The 24127-nt window shown below is 38.9% G+C and overlaps 1 protein-coding gene across 5 annotated transcripts in view; it reads left to right on the top strand.

Annotated features, from left to right (window-relative positions):
- Window positions 1-24127, top strand: part of DMD (dystrophin) — a 1087789-nt gene that overhangs the window by 51434 nt on the left and 1012228 nt on the right. The window contains exon 1 of one of the 5 annotated variants that reach the window (XM_051641690.1): window positions 13571-13922. The exons of 3 other annotated variants lie outside the window; for them this stretch is intronic. In XM_051641690.1, the coding sequence (XP_051497650.1) occupies window positions 13880-13922 (43 nt within the window). In that variant the 5' untranslated portion in view covers window positions 13571-13879. Of the gene's footprint in view, window positions 1-13570; window positions 13923-24127 lie in introns of those variants that run through there. One more of the 5 variants, XM_051641670.1, reaches the window with a different exon arrangement.

Genomic DNA, 24127 nt, shown 5'->3' on the forward strand with positions numbered 1-24127 from the left:
TTGAATAGACAGTTACCTTTTCTTGCTCATGCTGTCATCAGTGATCGTAATTTACTAATACTAATACATACATACTAATACATTGGGCTGCTTAACTTGAAACAGGAAAATCTCTCATACCAGGAAAAAAAATGCAGAAAGTAAAAACCCAACAGGAGCGTTCTATTGATAGTTATAAACATGACATCCTGTTTTCCCTCTCACAACTGAAATGAAATGCTGCCTCCACACTGAGATTTTAAATGCTGATCTTCATCTGTGAGCATTTTCTCAACTAAATTATAAACCCTTGAAAGTAGGATATATGTTAAGGAAGCTCTTTAAATTTTTGACATGCAAACACTGCTGTACTCACACACATAGCATTATTAAAGTCAGAGGTGGTTGTAGCTACAAAAGATGGGAATAATGTAGTAAGTGATTTCACCTGTGTTGCACTGTTCCCATCAAAGTTTACCAGCAGCATTTTGCCTGAGAGGCACTGGAGCAGCAGAAACAGAGAAGTTATTGTGTCCATGCATGCAAAATGATGTCTGCAGAGTGATGCTCAGTGCTTGACATAGGGCACAGGTATCCAACACACAATATCCAGCAGCAGAGTCCTATACTGTAGTGTGAAGAGATATTTCTCTCTTTTTTTTTTTTTTTTTTTTAATTAGCCATCTGCTGATTGTCTTTCACTTTTCATCTTTTTAATATGCACCTCTTGTGCTAGGAGGGACACTGAAAGATTGTTCTCTGTTCATCTTCTCTGAAGACTCATTATTTAATACGCCTCAGTTATGTTCAGCTGCAGTCTTTCCTTTTCCAGGTAAAATAAGTTCATACAGCATGTCCTCTGGGCCAGACCAATGATTCATCCAGCCCAGGATTATTTCTCCAGCAAATGGCATCAGGAGATGTTAGGCAGGGAGAGCACATGAGCCTGGCTGCTTTCTGAGGTCCATTTTCTCATCTTCCCTTAGCATATGCAATTACTGTTTTTAAAATGTTATTGGTTACATTCTGGCCCTATTCCTTTTGTTACTTGTTCACTGCTGCGATGTCCATGAATTTACCTAACCCTATTTTAAACCAGCTGATAAACATCTGCCTTCATAACCTCCTTGGGCAGCAAGATCAGAAGCTGGTATCGCACAGGCTGAAGAAATACTTTCTTAATATCTCAGTGCTGATTAGGCATTACATACCCCTAGTTGCGTTACAATATTCGATAAATAACTTCCATATGCAGCTTGTTCACCCCCTTCATAATTTTCAAGCCTCAGCCCTATCTCTCCTATCTTCCCTGGGCCTTCTCCTCTACAGACTGAAGCCTCCCAGCTCTTTGAGTCTCTGCTTGTAATGTGGCAACTTGAGTCTGCTTCTAAGGCAGCAACTCCAGCCTCTTGACTGTTTCCAGTTGCTCTTCTTTAACTCCACTGCATCCCCCTGGAGATCAGAACTGCACAGTCCTTTAAATATGGACACCCCATAGGCTTCTGCAGCAACAAAGTGAACCCTTTTCATTTGTTTCCAGCACATGTGAGATGCCCAGCATGGGGTCAGCTTTTTTTTTCCCTCTCTGCACATTAAAATGATGTTTTTGGAGATCTGGCAGTGATGATGCCAGGGCCTAAGCCACACCGGCATGGATGGTTTAGATGATCAATCCCTCAGTGTGTTGTCTTATGTAATACTGTGCTCCTTGCTTAGCTGTGTGCATCCCCTGGGCAATCTCTTACTCCTTGCTAGGTTCAGAAGAACTAACTTGCATGCTCATTCACGCTCCCTTCACCTTACCTTGAATACTCTTTAGTCATTCTTTATATGGAAGGCATTTCTCCTTAGCCTTCAATCATTTCTGTTGTCCTTACTTTTCCTGCTGTATCATTTTAGTGATAAGGGAAGCAGAAAGCCCACAGTATTCCAAGTATGAACATCTGAAACCTTTAAATAATGCCATAATGATGCTTTATATGGTGCTCTCTATTTCTGTCATAGTAATGACCAGCATTTGATCTGCTTTTTGACAGCTTCTAAGATGGAGTTGATATTTTCATAGACCTTTTATAACTCCAAGATCTCTTTCCTGAGTGGTAATAACTAGTTCAGAGCCCATGCTGAGTACGTAAAGTTGAGATTTCTTTTTCTCCACATATTCTCGATATTGAGTTTCATCTGTCTTTTTTATTGCCTAGTTGACACTCTGAGAATCTTCTGCATCTCTCTGCAGCCAACTTTCATTTTTATTTCCCTGAACACTTTAGCACTACTAGGAAACTTGAAAGTTGCCTTCTTTTTTTAGATCCAAATAATGATATAAATGATGCTTATATGTTGACCAGCCCTGGTACTGATCTCTGTGAAACTTGGCTGGTGACATCCACATTTGAGAAAGCTGAATGCTTTTGGCATTTTTTTTTTCCATTTTATCTTTGAATTACTTACTTGTTTGTGAGACAAAGTGGATCTGTTATTCCATGGCATCTTTGTTTCTTTAAGTTCCTCAATGAAGAACTGTATTGAAAATTCTTTAAATTAAATTTAAATTAAATTTGGATTTGGACAGACTGGAGAGCTGGGCAAACAGGAACCTTTTGAGATTCAACAAGAGCAAATGCAGAGTCCTGCACCTGGGAAGGAAGAACAAAATGCACCAGTACAGGTTAGGAGGTGATCTGCTAGAGAGCAGCTCCGTGGAGAAGGACCTTGGAGTCCTGGTAGACAAGAAGTTATCCATGGGACAACAATGTGCCCTTGTGGCCAGGAAGGCCAGTGGTATCTTGGGGTGCATTAGAAGGAGTGGGTTCAGCAGATCGAGGGAGGTTCTCCTCCCCCTCTACTCGGCCCTGGTGAGACCTCACTTGAACTACTGCATCCAGTTCTGGGCTACCCAGTTCAAGAGGGACAGGGATCTACTTGAGAGAGTCCACCAGAGAATGATTAAGGGATTGGAACACCTGCCTTGCAAGGAAAGGCTAAGAGACCTGGGGCTTTTCAGTCTAGAGGGGAGAAGACTGAGGGGGTATCTAATTAATGTCTATAAATACATGAGGGCTGGGCATCAAGAAGGCAGGGACAAGCTTTTCACTTGTGGCCTGTGATAGGATGAGGGGTAATGGATTCAAATTCAAACACAGGAAGTTCCACCTCAACATGAAGAGGAACTTCTTTACTGTGAGGGTCACAGAGCACTGGAACAGGCTCTCCAGAGAGCTTGTGGAGTCTCCTTCTCTGGAGACTTTCAAGACCTGTCTGGATGCCTTTCTGAGTGATCTGCCCTAGTTGTTTGTTTGGGTTTTTTTTGGTCCTCCTCTGGCAGGGGTGTTGGACTCGATCTTTGGAGGTCCCTTCTAACCCCTAACATTCTGTGATTCTGTATAAACTAGGTTTCTCTTCACTGTGTGCTCACTGACTTCTTCAAAGAACTCTACCACATACATGAAGCCTGGTTTCCCTCTGTAAAATCCATTTCCCCACTACTTCCTACCTGTGTCTGCTAATTGTATTATTATTATAATTTCTGAAAATTAGACCGGTACCATGACCAGACATACCGGTATTTAGTTCCAGAAGAGGTTTTTTTTAAAATTACACTTTGCTTTTGGCACCTCTCATCCAGCTGCTGTTGAAACAGTTTTACACTGTAGCTGAAGTATTTATTGTAGTTTTTTATGTATTTTGCTTTCTTCAATTATGTATAGTCATAAAACAATTTCAAGACTACTTATATGGCTTTGAATTTAAAAATATTTATTTCAGTTGTATTGGTAGCTTTGGTAGACTTTGATGCATCTATATTCTGGTGAAGAACACCCTTGTGAGAAGCTATATTTATCAAACTGGGAAAAAAGTCATTGGAATGATTGCTGAGTGACAGAGTACTTTAATGTGAAATATTTTTTTCTATTTTTAAAAAAGGAAAAGTCATTACTTGTGCTGCACTGACAGGGAATAAATCAGGTGTTTAAACACAGGCCATTTAAAATATGTTTCACAGTGACTGGATCTACTGGCTTGGGCTCTTGGTTCTCACCCAGGATCTATGGAAGACTTGTGCCTTTCAGGACAAGGAAGTATAAGCCAGGCAAATTACCATGAAGCACCTAAAATAATATGAGATAAATTAAATCCAGGTATCTGAAGCTCTCATAAAAAGTCTACAGAGGTTGATGCCAATACTTTGCTCTCCAAATCCCTGTGCTGCTCTTGTCCTCTATATGGGGCATGTTGCTTTGTCTTTCATGGACTGGTTAACTTTAGAGAATTTTAAATTTAGTCCACTTTGTCCACTGTTAATATACGAGTTAGTTTTACTTATGTAACATGCATAATCTATTATTTACTGTATAAATATAGTTTGAGGTGCATTTTGTTCATATGAAAGTAGGCACTTGGGTTGTATGTAAGAGGATCTATAATAAAAAAAAAAAACACTGCCGAATAATTCTCTTCTCCATGTTAATAATAAAGCTGCCCCACTTCTGATCTAAATTATGTTTTTACATTTATATTAAATATGTTTAGGGGAAGCAGTTTTTTACATACAGCACACAATCCTTTTGGACTTTTGTCAACTCTCAGTTCTAATCACATAAGCATTTTTATACATATTACATAAGCAACTAACATGCTTAAAATAAAAACCCCAACCTACCTGTAACTTAAGGTGCACTAATGAACTTGAAATTTTTAAAACAATTAAGATTTGAAAGAATTCCTTAGAGATCAGACTTTTTTAGGTTCTGAAACTCAGTAGTTGGAACTTCTCCATGTCATTTTAACAATTAGGTGCCATTTGATTGCAGTTGTTTATAACTAAAGATTAAAAGTGTAGTAAATTTTCCAACCATCTGTTCTTTTTCTGTCTCACAGAATATCACTGAATGCAGTGAATTTTACACATCTTATCTCATTGCCACCAGACCATATATCTTCACTGGATTATAATTAATAAGACTAATACCATCAGGCAGCATGAAGATGCCCTGTATGGTTCTTCCCTTAAAACTTTCAGTCTGTGTTTTCTTTCCTGTGTTCACTTCAGAATCACAGCTAACTTATGCTGGCATAGGTTCACTGCAACTAGACAGATTAATGAGTAGTAGCTGACTGTACTGATTTCTCAGTCCTCTAAAAAGTGCATGTCTTCAAGTGGTATGTGTGTTTCCAGAAAAGCGACATGAGTATTAATGTAATTTATGCAGAGATAATGACTCTTACAAATCTCAGTCCACCAGTGACTTGGAGTCTTGGACCCATCATTTTGGTCTTCTTTCCTGTACTCTGGCTACTAATTTATTAGCCATGGAGCTGTTTTGAAAATCCTGAAAAGCACTCAAGCCACTCTGGGGTTGCCTCTGAAATAAGTTACCTCTTTAAGATTTATTTTTTCAGTGAGAGTTTGCCATTCTGTAATTTTGCTGAATAGGATGGGTAACTTGCCCAGTAAAATATAATAAATTTGCAAAAAAAGAGTATTTTTTTCCTTTCCCTCTGTACCAGATGGGAGAAAATTACACATGCTGCCCACTTAAAGGTCAGACACTACCTAAAGTACTTGACAAAGCCTGTTATTTAACCAAAGCACTTCAGTTCACTGGTGTAAATTATCAGGAACTGAATATCACACATTTTGGGTGATGAAAAGATGAGTGCCTCCTCTACTTAATGGAGAGCATTACAGATAGATAGACAAACAGATAGATAGATATGCCAGCCTTCTGAAAGGACAAAGAGTGGCTGCTGTAGCCAGACTGGAAATGAAGTGCACCTCTTGTATTTAGCAACAGATAGAAAGATTGTAGGAAGGAGGAAGTACTTTAAATGCAGAAAAAAAATATTACTTTTTTCACGTCTTGAATGAGAGTTTTTTTCTGGTGTCTTAGAATTACTAATACAACATTGCACTAAGGAAACAGACAAGCAGATCTTTGGTGTTACTGACCTAATAACATTAAAATATTATGAGCATTGTGCATATTAAATGTGTAATCACCATAATCTTATAATGATGTGGATCATCTCTATTTGAATTTACCTGAGACTGGACTAATTTATTTTGGGCCTGACAGATTGTTTTTTAGACATATGCTTCTAACCCTGCCAGAATACAACAGAGAAAAACATCAATATAATTGCATTTAGGAGGGAATTTCCTGATCACCCAGATTCTGTCATAGGACAATAATCTTGAGCCCTTTTAAAAAAACATTTATAATTCTACATAGTCAATTGCCTCTTTTAGTGGAAACAAAAATCCTGGTGATACTATTAGTAGCAATTTATAGGCTGTTACTTGCAAGGCAGCCTCATCCTGGCTTTCCACCCTCCTGATCAGGAGTTTGGCAAGGAATTGGTTTGCAGTACTAGTTGTATTCTGTATGTCTTTTGCTTTAAGTAAAGTTTTATTTGGTTTTCTTTTCTATGGGTTTATTTTTGCATTCCTTTAACACATATGTGCATTTAGGGTCCTATTTTTTAATCATAGTTCACTTGCAGCAGCATCATTTTACAATCATCATGACATTTGTAATGTCAGCTCTGCAGACTTGCATTAAGCTCATTTTGCCATCATCTTGATGTACTAACCTGTATATAGACTCACACAGAAATACGTTAATATTCATCCTACTGTGTGCAGTAATGTCTCATTAGACTCGAACTAACAGAATTTTGTCATCATAATTTGCTGTCATAATAACCCAGTCTTCACAGATTTAATGTGACAGTCTTTTGCCACTGTAACTAAGGCTTTGAGCAATTGTCATCCGGGGGACTTAAGGTGAAAAAAATGTAATTAAAACACAGAGCCTTAATAGTCCTATATTTTAAGAAGTTTGTCACATATCTTAAACAATAATTAATCATGCTGATGTTTAGCACTTGTTTTGTTTCTAAATGTCTTCTATGTGGGGAAAAAAAAAAAAAAAAAGCAGAATTTGAACAATGAGTGACTGGCAGAACTGCTAATAGAATTTAGGTCTCCAGATTGTTGGTGTACTTCAGTATCCATTGGGCTGCTCTCCTTCCGTACTGCAATTAATTTTGTTTACGAGATGAATACAAGCTTGAACTGTATGTGACAGTTAGTATTAACTAGTCTGTAATTCTTGTTGAGAGAGTTACAGAAATATGGAGGTGAAAGTCATGAGATTTCTTCTGCTGCAAGGGCTGAGACAGATCAAATACGCTTTGTTACCCTTGAAATAAATTCTTAAACTTTTCCTCACAAGCTTCCACTCACAAGGGCTTGACAACCTCTGTGTATATGCTTTCAGATTAAGTTACTTACATAGTAATTTAATATTCTCACAATTTTACTTTATCTGAATGATCCTTCTCCTTGGCACATATGAAAAATAATAGAGCATTGTCATCTTTAGACACTGGAAGGCAGAATCTATGTACTCCTTTGCTTTTTCTTCCTAGACTAAACTTGTGACATCCCCATAGTCTTTCTTTACAAAGAAAACTGTCTGTTTGGATATTTGTGAAGCTAAGTGCTCTCCAATTTATATGTGGCTTTCAAGAAGTGTTGTGTCAAAACTGGACACAGCTGAAACACTGACTGCAACAGAGTAAAGGTATGGGAGTACACGATGGGGTGATTCCACCTGTGTAGGTGGTTGGTGCTTGAGTTGTGATTCCCTAAAGAAATCTGTATTTATGTTAGCAGCTAACGCATGTGCTATGCAAAATGACCTTGCGTTGTCTTTGGCAGAGCTGATACAGCTTGCCTGCAGACCTAGGTGAATTCTCTGTCTCCTATGTATGGATTGTTGACTCTGATTCACAATTACCTCTTAGCTCCTTATTGATATTCTTTGCAATCAGCTTGGCATTTTTCCTCTACTCCTTACATATTGTATTTGCTTTTGTTTTTTCTCTTCTAGTCTAAATTTGGTTTTTTTTTGCAGTTGTTTGTTTTTAACCAGAGGAACTTCTCTCAGTAATGCCATGTAAGCACCTAAATAGTGTTTTCAAACATATTCCAATGATCTTTTATGTTTCTCTGTTTTACTTCTTTCTCCTTAATGATGAGGGTTTACAACTGTTTTCAACTTTGTGAAACTTTTCTCTTAAAAGACGTATAGATATGCATATGCATACATTGCAATACAGCACTTGATTGTACATGCGCTCAGTCTCTCAGTGACATATATGAATGCTAAAGTGCATGTGTGCATAAAAAATTGTTAAGATTTCACTGTTTGCATGCCATGCAAATAATAAAGTTATTAGTTGCATTTAAGCAGCTGCTCATTGTGGTCTCTGAGGTGAGTTCCTCTGGAATTTTTATGACATTGAAGGCAGGGCACCCTTGTTTGAGTTGCAGTGCTTTTCAGAATGAGTAAATTTCAAATGTGATTCGGATGCACCCTGAGAACATGACTGCGCCAAAGGGCTTTCTGTTGACCTCATGTGATGTGCTGTGTCCAGCTTCTGGTCAGTGTGCTCAGATTTTCTTTCTGTGGACACTGAGAAGATAGGGAGAAGAGGGGACAGTCTGATCTTAGCCTTTCATGGTTTGGACACAAAATCAAGGGTGGGCCAATAGAAGACAGAGCCAGGTATTCTCTGCCACCCTTTGCACAACCCCTCCCAAGGGCATTTTGGGGCAGGAGTCTATTTTATATACACAGACACTCTTCTGGAAGAGGACCCTCTCCATAGGTTACCTGGGGTATTTTTGGTGCTTGGACTTAGTTACATGCCTAAATATAGAAAAAGGAATATTGGTTAATAAGATGTTCTCCCTTCTGGTCATCTGAGCCTCTCTGGAGAGATTAAGAAGAAATCTTTTATATGCATAAATGAGTAATTCTAATTCTTCTTTATTACTTGGACTCCTACCAAGCATATATCAGTAATTAAAATCTTCTTCCTTTTCTCTTTTTCGTACTGTTAATATTAGTTTTTATATTATTTGCCATCCTTTTTTACACTTTCCTTTTGATGGCTTGGTATATCTTCTGAGTACTCTGGTCCATCTGACTCCAGTTAAGATTTATTTCATTTCTGCTGAGGTGAAAGTTTCTGCAAGTTGGAGAATGGGCTAGATTTGAGAATAAAGAGCTGCAAAGGATGAACATTAGGCATATGGGAAATGAAGGCAGCAGTACTGCCCTGCTAAATCTGCTTGGGATCTTGTGCCAAAGAGGGTTCCCCTAGGTAAAAAGGACTGGTTGACCTTTAGCTGAAGCCTTCCAAAATGGATAGAGATTACTGCTTGTTTTCTGAGTGTTACTTATTATGTTGAACTAATAAGAAGTGAGCCCAGCATTTTTTCCAGATGCTCTCCAAAACCAAGAGTAATCCCTATTCCACAGCGACTATGGCATGAGGGAGATAGCTTGCTTGGGGAGAACATAAACATAGTAATGAACCAATATGCTAGTTCATATAGTAGAGCATGTTTTCATTACATAGAAATACATTTAATGGAAACTGGGTTTTTGTTGTTGGGTTTTTGTTGTTTTGGTTATTTTTTAGCAGCATATGAGAAGGCTTTGCATTAATCATAATATTGGCTATTAATTTTCTGACTATAAACTTACCCACTCTGGAAGCCAAAATCTACTGCTTCCTTCAGAACTTAGAGCAAGTGAGGTTTTTTTAAATTGTTTTGTATATGTCTTTTAATTTCTGGACTGCTGATGAAATAAGCATACAGAGAAAAAAACAACAGCTTGCAACCTGTACTAAAAACCTCTACAACATATTCTTTTTTGAAGTAAAAATACGTGAAGAAGGAAAAGAGTTCTTCAGTGGCTCACATTGGAAAGATTTTCTTTTTTTTTTCTTTTTTTCCCCTGCTGATTTCACAGGAAAATCAAAAGCTGTTTACTTCAGTTGCGATAAAAGCTGTTGAAGATTTGTTTTTCCTCTGTTGCTGACATGCAAGTGGTTTACGTTGTTTTTTTTTTCATAACAGGAAGTGAATAATAAAAAGGCTCCGAGCCAATATACCACCATGGCAAAAACCCTGTGATGCGCATTAGTGCTTAAAAGATTTCCATCCCAGTTCTCCCTTAACATCAGTCCCACAGTCCCTAGAGCTCATCACTTCTTCCCACACAGATAGATGTGATAGATTTGAAAATACTGGCAAGAGCACAGAGACATCTTGTTATGAGCCTAATGCCTGAACTGAGTGACAGACTTGGATTGCCTTTATTTTTTTTAGGTCAGCGTCGGCAGGGAGTTAAAAACAGGGTGGAACAAAGGTTGAAATGTTTTCTGAAATTATAATCAAAATATCATCTGTCTTAGGTTTACACTGTAAGCACTCTGCCTGGTGTTGAGTCTTACTGGCAAACAATATGCGCCACTGGGATGTTTAAAAAGTCATAAGAGGTCTGTAAATCAGTTCTGTGTGGCATGCTATCTGTTATTTTCTTGTTTTATCTGTTAACAGGAAAGGAGATGTTGTCTCTGTTAGATGATATAAATGGCAATATGGTGTGCTTTCTTTTGTTGGGAGTTTGTTTGGTACTTGCATCCTAGTAAATTACAGTGAGATGGAAGACCTGTTCCTTTGTGGAGGTTGTTAACATGAAGCTCTCATTTGATTTATCTGTGCTGAATTTGAGACATCGCCGCCCATATAATTTATTCTGGCTACTTGTAGTATTTCTTTTGTATGTCAGAACCATAATTTTCCAATTGTGTCTTTGTTGTTGGTTTTATGTTGGTGTTTTTTTTTTCCCTCTCTCTGACATAGAAGTCCTGAATATCCATTCAGCCCTATAATATGGTACAGGAGAGGAAGAGTTAGACATCTGAGAACTTGTTTCCCATATCAAATCTAATTTTCAACCATTATCTTCAAGTTCTAATCTCTCTCTGTTTTAGCTTGCTGAGACAATAAACTTGGCTGCCAAATTTGGATGTTGAAATCAATTTCTTTTCTAAGGTCACGCCGATGTATGCTGAACCCAGTCTCCCAAATGGTCCCTGAATGGGCACTTATTGTTGGACCTTGTTTTCAGATTGCTACTGGCTTCTTCTTCTGCATTTTCTCCAACTCTGCATCACTGTCATGCTCATACCATTAGAAAGCAAGTATTATCAATTTAATCAATACTTGGGTTTTGAAAGAACTTCTCAAGCAAGAAAATAACAAGCCTCTGTGTGAAGTGTTTGTTAATGAACAGCTGAAGATCATCCTAACCATTACTGTAAAGAGACAAATTTCTTTCATTTAACCCACTACTGATTGTGAAAGAAGGTGGCAACATGAAAATATAGCTGCCAGCAATAATTTAAAATAATGTACATTTTTATAATTTCAAATTTTCTGCATTCTCCAACCTCCCTGTGACTTTGAAGCTTGCTCCTTTCCTCTCATGTAGCACTGGCACTTTGTCTCAGAGCACTGAGCAGAGGTCAAATCCTGCTACTTGCAGCATCTAGAAGCAAGAGTGAGGCAAGTGGCCTCTGATTACCAGCATTTATTGACTGTACGTTAATTGACACAGATCTACACTGAGGCTGTGACTTGGTCACCAAGACCAAGACTTGGAACCAGAGTTTTTAATGCTCATTCAGAAAAAAAATCAAACCCTATGAACAAGCGAACCTGATGATTCCAAATGAGAAACCTGTTTGAGGTTACACATGCAATATAGAGGTGCATCATGCTGGCCAGTAAGGATCGACAGACGCATATAAACCCTCTTTTCAGTAGAGTTGATGTTTCTCAGTGTTAAGAATTTACAGCATTCATAGCTGCTGAAAATAGTATTTAATTTTTAAGAGCCTCTCAATTTTAAACCCCCAAACCAAAAACAACAACAAAAAAAATCCTAGTAGATTTGAACACTCACTTTTGTTATTTCTCTCAAAGGCCCAACAAATCTTGGACCCTTTTTCCATAGAGTGGAGAACCACCAGTAGGAAGAAAGGTAAATGTTTATAGGCTGAAGGTTTCTGCACTCTTGTGAGTGGACTGGGGACTCTCTTGAGACACAAGAGTTTTAAACTCTCTGAGCAAGAAGAGAGAAGGAAATATGGATTTCCTGCATCTGGAGGATTGTTGAATTTGTAAGATATTTTAAATATTACTACTAGGTACTTCTTTGAGCCATGTTTTTAGAATAAATTATTGAGTGACACTGAATTTCTTGCTGAGGATGATCTGAGTGTTCTCTGATGGTCTCAAAGACAATGTCAGAGGGGATGAATAATCCACAGGAATTTTGTGGTTTATGACTGGAGTTAGGTGTAAAACAGACTACAGAGCTCTGTTGACATGAAGGCCCTCAGGTCATATTCAGAAACAGAGATTTAGGATCACAGTTCTAGCATTAGACACGTACTCTCAAGATAACTTTCACTTGCAGTCTATAAGTACATAACTGGGCCTCAGTTATTGACAGTGCGGGCTGTCAAGGGTGACCTTAGACATTATAAAAGAGGACTTTTGCACAATAAGCAATTCCTTTCCTGAGTTTCCTTAGTCTCCTTCTCCCTCAAATAATCAAAATGCTGATGCTGTTACAGCATGCCCTGCACTGCTTCAGATTATTTTCTACATCGGTTCATGACTTGCAGTTCCTGTGGGCTGAAAATTAATCCTTAGGAGTCTGTTGGTGTGTACTGTACATCCAGGTTCTCTAGGGTATTAATTTGGTTATCGGTGTAGAAAATGCCAGTGGCTGTAAAGGTATACTATGCATTTCATTTTTGTGTTTATTTTTCTGTAGAATCCAGGAATTTGCTTATACCTTATCACCATGACTAGACACTCTAAACTTTAACACTGAAAAATAACATTCTTCAGATTTTAGGGACTATAAAAAATAAAGTCATGAACAGTGTTAAGAGTATTTTTTCAAATTACTTCAAATTAAGACATCAATGAATAACATGATTCCTTGTGGCCTATCTCTAAAGGCAGCGGCAGAACGTGAGCCCTGATTCCATGTGTTTGGGACCAGCAGCTTTTGGAATTTGGGAGTGAAGGGATGTTCTCATCATTACGAAGAGTAAACCTTCTTACAGGCCTGCCTCTGCTTCTTCTGTGGGGTGTTTCTGAGCTGAGTATAGCAGCAGTAACACGTGGTTTTCTTGGGAGTGGAAAGGTCAATTGTAAGTCAATAGCTCCCCCCCCCCCCCCCCCCGCAGCTACCGACTTACCTAACTTCAGTTAGGGGGAGAAACACTTAGTTTGAGGACAGCACTATTTCTGGATTTGCTTATTTTTTCCCCTGCTTGGGAGAGAGGTTGCAATCCCAAAAGTCTCATCTGGGAGAGAACAGCTGAAACAGGAGGGTTACTGTTCCTCTCCTGAAGAGGGAGGATCCTGTCTGGGCATGGGCTGGGGTTAATTTGCTGAGGAGGGGACAAATCTGTTTACTAGGGCTCTGAGGGGAACTATACAAAGGGAGCAGTAAGTATCTTCACCCCACTCTGTAGCACTAAATGTTCCTTGGGAAGCTGTAACACATAATTTAAATCCATTGCACATGCCACCCTGGAAGCAGAGCCTTATATGTCAAGCGCATGGGCTGTCCTATTATGGGAAATCAACTTTGTTTTGAGGGAAGCACAGAGCATTGCTTCTGCGCAGGTCCTGGAATTTGAAACATTTAGGGGCCTCCAAAGAGCACTGGCATTACTTACCATGCCGGCCGAGTGGAAGTGAGGTTCCCTGCCTCTCCCTGCCCGGGACGCAGAGCCTGCCGGCAGCCGGCCTGGAGCTGTATCCCACCAGGGTTCGTTCTGCACTCCCCTCCACAGAGCTGCTGGGGCTTGTGTGGGAGCACATCTGTTGCTATGCAGGGACAAGCCTAATTCAGCAAAAGCTGCTGGAGCAGCAAAGTTGGAATATACTTTGCCAAGAAGTATTTTGCTGTTGTTTTCTTTTTCCTCTTTTTTGTGGAGAGATTTTATGTCTGCTCACATGCTTTGGTATGAGGAAGTGGAAGATGATTGTAAGTATGAACAGACTGACATAATTTATCACAATATTCACTTTGACAGAGAAGTGTAGTGCTGTGCAGCCCACTAACAGCATGCATTTTAAAATATTTACTTTCCAAGTCTAAAGAAGGAGAGCACCAGGGGAATTTTTTTTTTTTTTTGCTTCGTTTAGCAGTGTAATATCCTGTACATTTTATATAAAAGTGCTCCAAAACCAGTACCTAGCTCTCCTTTGAATAAAAAGAATCCATTTCTTCTTGAGGTTCACCAGTTATTAAATCATGGGGTTAAAAAAGAAAGAATGGAGAAGATGGACCAGTATGTTTGAAAAAAAAAAAAAAAAAGAGTCATTATTCTGGTAATATGGCAACACATCAAAAGATTAATCAGTTGCTTTGAACTTTAATTACATATGCAGTTTCATTGCCTAACATGAACTTGCAGAGTAAGAGAGGTCTTCCTTGGCCACTGAACTGTCTGGTATCAAACGAATATGGGGGTGTCACTTTTGCTCAAAGTGAGCAGCAGCTGAGCTCTCCTGTGTACTTCCCAGAAAAGAACAGGCGTGTTTTCCAGACTTGTGCTTGTTTGTTGGTTTAAAACTCTCCTTTCTGTGCAAAAAGAAGAAAAACAGAGGATGCCAAGAGTAAGAGACTGAAGAGGGCCAAGAATGAAAGAATGACAAAAAGTTTAAAAATCCGTCTACCAGATGATCTTTCTTCTTCCTCCCCCACCCAGGCTTCCAAAATAGATTGTGCTGGAGGAAAAAAAAAAAAAAAGTGTCAGTATTGTCCAGACTTCACGTCTGTTCCCCCTCCCTGTTTTATAATCTATTTTGGCTCTTCCACTTTCAGCTTAGGTCTGGGTCTGTATCACAATATAATTCCTGTTTTTTCTCTGTTTTTCTGATCATAAAAGCCATGGGAATATAAACACACTGTCATTTTTCCTCACAACATATAATGGACTGTATAGTCACTAACTTCTGATGAAGCTTGCTGAAGATAATGTTAGATTTTGTTATGTTTGACAAGAAAGAAGCTTAGAACAGAATATTTCAGGGTGCAGGTGTGGTCTTATGCTATAGTTTGCTTTCACTTTTTCAGAGGTGAACTCAAATTGTGTTTTCTTGTGCAGTAAATAGGACTTAAATCAGCAATACATTTTCCAGACAGTTTTGCAGCACCAGGTCCTACAGTGACTATTCACAGCCTGATGATTCAAGAAGGGATAGGACAATGAGATTATTATCATCATCATCATATATTAAGTAATTAGGAAACAGACTGCTTTACTTCTGAAAATATTTGGGGTTGGTTTGGGAAGAAGAAATGTCATGGCTTTCTCTTAAGGGGTTTTACTCCTTGTGGGCAAAAGAAAGACCAAATGTTCTAGAGAAAACCACATAGTGCTTGACATTTTTTCCACCAGCCTTCTATGGAGAGGAATAAGGAGGTTTTGCTGTCTTAATTTTTCTATCTACTCCCCTTCCAAGGGATTCATAATATCAGCCCTAGCTGCTTGTCCTCAGCCTTGACAAGGAGATGGTTCTGCAAGGGAAGCTGGGAAGGTGCTTGCTAAGGGGGAAAGAGCTTTCTTTGTTGCTTAGGTTAAAAGTTACAGTTGCACTCTTTAAGTTGTAGTAGGTGAAAGAAAGAAAAAATACCTGCATTAGAGCTTTTGAAATATTAATAGAAAACCAGAGTTGCATCTAGCAGATGAATACCATCCATGACAAGAGTCATTAAATAACTTGCTAAACTATATCACTTAACTATGTTCATTTCTAAAATGAAAGGGAGCTGTCCTAGCTCTTTTTGGGAATTATTTAACCAAATTTATTTCCTGACCTGTGTCCTCACTCTTTCAGAGGGCATGGCATTTTTCTTGATATAATTTTGTATAATATTATCAAGACTTTTTTTTAGTTGTTTTTCAATAAAGACGTAAAATCCATACCTGCACTTTGTGACAAAGTGTGTCCAAAATAATGCTGTGAAATGCATCCCCGGCCTTTATTCAGGACAAGTCACTTCTACTTGCCTGGGCTTGCTTTGCTGCTTTCTCTATATTGGATGAGAACTTTTTGCTCTTAGACGTGACAGCAGTCGTTTACACGTCTGCATTAATCTTGAAATAAATTCTTTCTCTTTTCTTAAACACCCTTCTCCAACCCTCCATCCACCTCTGCATTCACCTCTTCCTTTTTCTCTTCTCCTCGCTCTTGTGCCACAGCAGTGAAAGCAGGTTCTCCATTCCCAGCTTTCTCTCACTTCTGCTGAGAATGATCTTTGTGAAAGCAAAATGGTATTTTTTCACCACTCAAGGCATTACTTTTTTATTCTTCTGCCTGAGTTAGACTGGAAACTCTTTGGGGCAGCATCTGTTTCTTCTTAGATTTCTGCAGAGTCTTTGCAAATGACACCTAAAAAATAAAGTGGCAAGGACATGAGTTATCATAAATTTCATTTTGTTTTAATTAAGATGAGATTACTGTGAACTTTATCTCAGAAGCCACCCTCCCTAAGGGATTCAGTATCATATGCTGTATTTCTTCTTCTAGCAGGTATAATCCTCTTTTTTTGTCCTTAGTCTCACACGGAACCAAATTCCGTTTGCAGTTGCGCACAGGCATGCTCTTTCTCTGCTTGGATTTGCACAAAGTAGCAACTGAAAACAGAACTAATCATCAAACCAGAGACAGTGAAGAAGAGAAAATAATCCTGCCTGAAATTTGGTGGCCACAAGGGATCTTCTACCAGTTATCATGGTTTTCCTATAGCAGGTGTCCATCTACTTTCATGCTTTAGCTCAGGTCAGAAGTGCATTTCTGAAGTGAATTCCTCAGTGTCCAGTACTGTGTGTCTGTGTGCACTCCAGAGCACACACCCTGCTTCTGTTTTGGGGGAAGCTGAACTTGGGACATGTACTCTGTGTTCTACTATGGGCACAAACTTTCACTGGGTGTGTAGGGTGCTGGAGTTACACTAAAGCTCTTCTGAAATGAGCCTGGTGATGCACATACAGCTGGGGGGCACGCTGGGTTGGCAGCACCAGCCCCTTCATTTTACAAAGCTGCTCCTGTTGGGCTGCTTGATTTGCTGTGGCCTAAGACAGCTCAATGAGACAGGAAAAGGATGGCAGCCAATTTCTTTGGATCTTGGATGTGAGGAAAGAACTGCTTTTTAAGTCACTCCCCAGCTAGTGCAGGAGAGTGCTTCATCCTGTTAACTCCTATCTAGTGTGTGCTCCCTCACCCTTGGTCCCCAGGCTGCCCATGGCCATCGCAGCTGGCTGCAGCTCTTCCCAGCACAGTTATTGAGCAGGGAACCACATTCAAGAAGCTGTACTCTGGCAGCATGTTATGTATGAAACTGGTGATCCTCTGAAAATTAACCTCCTCCCTTTTTTTTTTTTTTTTTTCAAAGGAAAATGTTCAATTATGTTACTAATAGAATACAGCTACTGATCAGATAGAGTTATTTGTAACTGAAAAGGTACAATATTTGTAAAAAAAGGTTAACGCTTGACTAATACCGTGAAATTATTTTAGCCTCAGAATTGTCCGAGGGGATAAGCAATTTTAAATGATTGCCAAAGGGAACAGGAATAAGCTCATATATTTTTGTCATGGATTACTGTTAGACAAAATCACACTGAAGAGGATTGTGAAGCAAGCAGCCTTGATTTGAAAAGGCTGGCCTGTTGATTTTCACATAACATTTTCAATTAAATGCTACCCCAAAGCTTAATCAACATTTAGGAGGATAACCATTGTACTGTGTTATAGTTAACCACTGGAAAAAGACTCTTCCATAAATTTAGCGGAACTTTATAGCATCACGTTGCTGTCGAGGATGCCCTTGCGATAATACCGTATCACTGTCAGGAGAAGCAGAACCGCATCAGGAATTTTAAATAATTTTGTCTTATCGAAGACTGAGCTTTCTGGATAGCAGAAATAATGCTTAGCAAACTGTGGCTTTGCAGAATGGCTTGGCTGCTAGGCTGCACCAGGAAACACACTTCTTCATCTTCTTAGAAAAACACGTGTGGAGCAAAGGAGTTTGTTTGGCTTTTGAGGACAAGCTGCACAGACCACACAACCTTCCCTTCTAGGTTACTTGCCACATGTGCAACAAATTGGAACATTTTTAATTATGTGTTTTCAAGGACAGATAGACTGAATTTTAAGAAAGTCATAATCTTTCTTGGGTTTATTTTAATCTTGTGGTGTTATTTAGAGCGTAAGGCTGATGATACTTGGGAGGTTTCCCAGTCCCTTCTCTAATTTTGTATTTTAAAAATAATCCATAGCTATATGATTAATTTTTATCAGTTGCATACAATCTTTTATTCCTAAAGGCAAAATATAGTTTGTAAGTACTGCAAACATATGTAGAAGAAATACTTTTATGTGAGCAAAAGCATTATGTTACTGTAATTTTGAATATGTTCATACAAGATAACCATTAAGATGGCTCTTTTACACCTGATTTCTTTTTTAAAACATTTTTTTAAAGGATCATCATCTTTAGCATAATTATAATTTAAAAAATTAAAAAAGAAGCTTTAAAGTTTTCAGTGCATAGAGAGGTTTTGGAACATTCCTGGAGACCTAGTGAAATTGTGAGCACCACAGAATGAGAAAGAGAGGGTTATAGTCAGGCCCTTTGTGCCTATTTCTTTAACCACTTTATTCCTCTGTCTGTGAGTAAACTCTGCAAAAGCTGTGTGTCTTGCACTCCAAAACTTCCCAGTAAAAAAAGCGAAAACAGTATTTGATATTCTTACACATACACTTAGAAAGAAGCCAGGCAAAAATGTACTTGTGTGCTGGACTAGGTATGTGACATTGTTTCACTAGGTGCATGATAACCTGTATTTTTATAAAGTATGAAAGTTGTTAACACTTGTGAAAAATCAATTAAGCCGACTGTAGGATCGTGCCTGTGAGTGCAGAATGCCCAGGGGGAACCTCCCTGCCTTGCCCCCCAGTGCTTGACGTGTTCTAAAATTGGTGCCTGTTCGCGTGGCTGAGCGTCTGCATGCTGGCATGCTGTTTTTTCTGGGAAATTATCCATGGGTAAGGCTTTTAATTTTGTCTAGCACAGGGAATTGAAGGAATTTAAAGGGTGATTGGAATTTGACATTTCCGCCTTTTTACTCTGAAGGATACTTTGATTAAAGTGTTGGAAGGCTCAGCTAATGGAGGCGTTGCTGCTATTTCAGATATACAGGGCATGAGGTTTGAAAGCAAGCCAAATCACAATGAGATGGAATAATAATGTCCTTGGTTTATTTTTCACTTGGTATATTCAGGTTTTGATTGGACTCTGAGCAAGGCAACAGTGTTCTCTCCCAGAAAGCAGTGCTGGTCCTTGGAGGCTTTCAGCCTGTTATCGAAGCAGAAGCGTTTTCTTATGAAGGTCATGGACTGAAGTGGTAGGAGAGGAGGAGAAAAACTAAAGGGGGAGGGAGGGAGAGAAAAAAGAAAGAAAAAGATTACGTTATTGGTCCTGATTAGGTACAGGCTTCTCGTAAGAAACATTTCTGCAGTGAGACCTTATTACTGCTTTGACCCAGCTAGCGCTCTGCTGTGATGGCATATATATCAGAAGATTTGTGGAGAATTCTGAGGTCTCTGTCCATTTATCCTTCTCCCTCACAACCCTCTCCTTGCTTTTATTACAAACACCTCAATAGTTCCCTTCACCTTGTTTGGTTCTTTTTAATTTGTTTGTTTGTTTGTTGCTTGGTTGGGGTTTTTTTGATAATATATCTTCAAGTTTTTCTTGGAAGAGACTGTTCATGAAGAGTTCTGAACAAAGCTCAGAGCTTCCCAGTTGTTGCTGAGGTGGTGGAAAATTAATGCAGGCACTGTATTTTCTAAAAAGTTATAAATATTTTGTTATCATTATTGGAAGTGTTAAAGAGCACCTTGTGAAGTTCCTAGTTTATGGATGCTGTAAATAAGCAGATAGGAGTCCACAACACATTCTGATGTGAATGGCTGATTCTAAATTTGGGAATAACAAAAGATTTGTTCCCATTTCCTTAATACAGGAAAAAATGCTGTTAGACTTAAAAGCTATCCTATTGCATTCTTGCAATTAGAAAACTACAAGCCAACTCCTCAGCCCTTCCTGGCTGTCTAACCTATTGTAAAGCTGTTCATCTCATAAGAAAGGAAAACACAAGGACATCTGGGGCTGGGGGGATAGCAAGAGGGATGGAGGCACTCTATGCTGCTGAGAGACCCAAGTGAGACTACCTTGGAGACAGTGATTCTACCCAGCTTAAAACTGTCTCATTAAAACTGCCTGTCAAAAACAAGGGGAAGAGAAAACTCAGAAGGTACCAACTTGTGGTGGACTGATGATGAATTTGTGAACGTGATGTGTGCAGTCTTACTAATACAAAAAAAAGTGGAGTTCTTTTGAGTTTTTTGGGTTTGTTGTTTTTTTTTTTTGGGGGATGGGGTTTTTTTGTTGCTTTCAATCTAGCTTGTTAGCAGTCCAGAATGAATTAATATTTTGTACTAGATTTCAACAGGACAAAAGTAAATGTTTTTTTAATTTGACTTTATTTACTGTCAACTTTTTCTTATCATGTGATTTAGTACATATTTAATTTTATGCTTGTTCCCTGCTCCACCCTTCCAAGCCCTGCAAACAGTGCTGAAAATAGAAATCAGTGTATTTTTACACCAAACTCTCAGGCCATATTTATAGATGCTTGGTCAACTGATGGTTACTCATTCTCCAAAAATGCAGAAGATCCAGATTAAAGAGATTGCTCTGTTTATCTTCTGTGTTTAAAGAGGAGAAAGCTTCAGTTGCATTGGATGTTGAATGGCAACCAAAGGTGAAGCCAAGTAACTTTTCACAAAAAGGAATTCTTGTTTTCTCGCCAACATGAGAACAATTCCTTTTATAGTAGTCCGTAAAGGACAAGCACATTGTAGGGTTGATTCTGTCCCTTCTGTTCTTCCTAGTAATTAAATAAATCAGTTCTGAAATTCTAAAAAGAGAAAGGAGGGAAACAAAACTCTGAAATGAATGGTGACTTTCAGGAGCAGCCAAGTAATAGTAGAGTGTATAACACTTAATGAGAAAAAACAAAAACAAAAACAAACAAGCTTTATAAGCATACCAAGTCGTCATAAATCTGATTTTTTTTCTTGTAATTGTTCAAAGTTCCATGAGATCTACCTCCTTGCATACAGAATGGCTCAGTGATACTAGAGTAGATTTAAAAGTTGTTGCTTAAATCAATCCCCCTATCTTTCTAGATAGCATATATGTTATATTGGTACTTAACTGTATGAATTCCTCTATTAGAAGAAAAAGATACCCGTAGCAAAGTGGCGTTACTTACCTGATTACCTAATTGCTGTAAAGCTTTAGAGAATGTAAGTTAGGGCACCCTCTTGCCTTGGGAAAGGACGTCTACTGGATTATGCTGTCCATCTCTATTTCCTATTCAAAACAAGGCATGGCTATGCAGAATGAATTCAGAATTACTGCCGTTTTCAGCACAGTTGCTAACTTAATTCATCTTTCTAAGGACAAACCTGTTTTTTGTAAGGAATAGTGGCTGAATTGCGAAGGCCAGACTCCTTCTACTGACACTGTTGTCAGTTTTATTTTCTCTTTACTCTTTTTGCCACTTTCCCTTTTCTCTGAGCCATACACATCTATTGCAGTACTGCTTTAGTTACTTTAAATTAAACCCTTAATTCATCCAAGAAGACTTGCTAATTTTTGCCTATTATCTTAAGCTGACTTAACAGTTGTTATGCCAAGCTCCCAGTTGCTGCTACTGCTGAAGTGATTAATTTTGCTCCTGACAAGTTGCAGGCAAATGTGAAGCAAAGTTTACTTGACCAGTAATCATCCCCTTAACTGAAAGAAGGACATGGTTTGAACAAGGATTAGTTCCAAATATGGCCAGAGATTTTCCCTAAATCTGCCCACCATAGACACAAAGGTTAATTGCTTCTTATCTGGGAAATTCTTATCTATGAAGTGAAAAACATCTTAGCTTTAAATAGTGACCAAGGAATTATTTTTTTCCTGGTGCAGTAAGTCAGTCTATGGAGGCTTTTTTTTTTTTTTTTTGACCGAATATGAGTTCCTAAGGGGTGGTGTGGCTGTCTTGGAGTGCTTCCAGAAACTGTTGCTTAGCCTATAAACTGATGAAATTTCACAGACCAGCTGAGACTGAAAGGTGCCTCTGGAGATAATCTACTCTAAATCTCTGCTCAGAGCAGTCAGTGAGAGCAGCTTGTCCAGGCCAATGTTGACTTGGGTTTTAATTATCTCCGAGGATGAAGACTCCACAACCCCTCTGGACAACCTGTTCTAGAATCTGACCATCTTCACAGTAATTTTTTTTCCTTCTTACGTTTCTGTGGAATTTCCTTTATTTCAATTTATGTCCATTGTTTCTCATCCTGTCAGTGAGCATCAAAGAGAAGGGTTTGACCCTCTCTTCTCTGCTTCCTGTGTAGTATTTACAGTTATTGGTAAGGTACCTCTGAACATTCTCAGCTTCAGGCTGAGCAACCCCAGCTTTCTCAGCCTCTCCTCATATAAAAGGTGCTCCAATCACTTAATCATCTTTGTGGCCCTTTAATGGACTTGCTACATTATGTCTATGTCTCTCGCATACTGGGAACCCCAGCACTGGACTCAGCACTGCAGATTTGTCTGACCAGGGTTGAGCAGAGAGGAAGGATCACCTCCTTCGACGTGTTGGTGATGCTCTGCCTAATGCTGCCCAGGATACCATAACCCTTTTCTGCCCCAAGGGCACATTTCTGGCTCATACCCAACTTAGGGTCCACCAGGACCTTTTTTGCAAAGCTGCTTTCCAGCTGGTCAGCTCCCAGTATATACTGGTTCATGGGGTGGTTCTTCGCCATTTGCAGGGCTTTGCACTTCAGATTGTTGAACTGCATGAGGCTCCTGTCAGATCTCTACCTGAACTTTGGACAACTAGTCCCAGCCTTTGAGCCCAGCAGTTCAGCTAGTTTTCAGTACACATCACTGACCACTTACCTAGTCCATACTTGAGGTTTTTTTACAAGTATGTTACAGGAGACAGTGTGGAAGCCTTGCTAAAGCCAGGATAAACAAGATCTGCTGCTCTCCTGCCAGTCACTGATCCAGTTGCCTCTTTCTGAAAGGCTATCAGGTCAGTCAGGCGCAATTTCCCCCTTGTAAACCCATGCTGACGACTCCCAGTCGTCTTCTTGTTCGTCATACATTGAGAAATACTTTGGAGGATGATTTACAGGTTTCCAAGAGGATTTGCTTCATCACCGTTACACATTATCCAGATCCTCCTCCTTCCCCCTCTTGAAAATGAGTGCCGTTTTCTTTCTATCCATTCCTCAGAAACATTCCACATTCACAAAGGTCTTTCTTACACAATCAATAGTCATGTCACAGTCACACCAACCAGCTTTCTCAGTGCTTTTGTTTACCAGCAGCCTTTCTGACTAGTGCAGAAGGTGGCCAGAAAGAGAAATTTAGAGTCTCTCATGTTTCTGTTGATGCAGGTTTTTGCATGGTATGCACACAAACTGTCCATATTTGCCTCTGTGCCTATACTAGAAACTCTCCAGAAATTGATTTAGAGCTTGCCAATGAGGATATATTTGTTTGAATTCTCTAGCTTCTCTGAACATCCTCTTACTGTAAAGCTTATCTAATTATATTAATATTTAGTGTGGAATGTCCAATATTTGTTTAAATGCTACCCAAGTTCAAAATCCATTAATTACATTACCCCAAACCTGCAGTAGTATCAATGCATTTTTGTCCGTGGTTTAAAAATTAGAGGCTAGCAAAATGTCTTAGGTGGAGTTGTAAGTTATTTAATCCGTATCCTATAAAAACATGGTTATTATTTTGAAGACTCATTGTCAATTTCCTCTGAGTGAAAAAATACATAAAGAGCCTGAAAGACCTTTATTTTAAATAGGTATAAATATGTTGAGATATCTTTAATTCACAAAGGAAATCAAAGTTATTCCTGTTGCCTTAGAACTCAATGCTGTTTTCCAGTCTACGGTCAGTACATCTATCTCATTGAAGAAGTGTGGTTAACTTTGCCACTTTAATCTTTTATATGTAGAGAAATCCTGTTTATTGCATCTCTATTCTTACCTGTCTTCTTATCTGTGTTATATTTTTGGTAATTCTAC

The sequence above is a fragment of the Apus apus genome, chromosome 1 (genome assembly GCF_020740795.1).
Source record: "Apus apus isolate bApuApu2 chromosome 1, bApuApu2.pri.cur, whole genome shotgun sequence".
NCBI classification, from domain to species: domain Eukaryota; kingdom Metazoa; phylum Chordata; class Aves; order Apodiformes; family Apodidae; genus Apus; species Apus apus.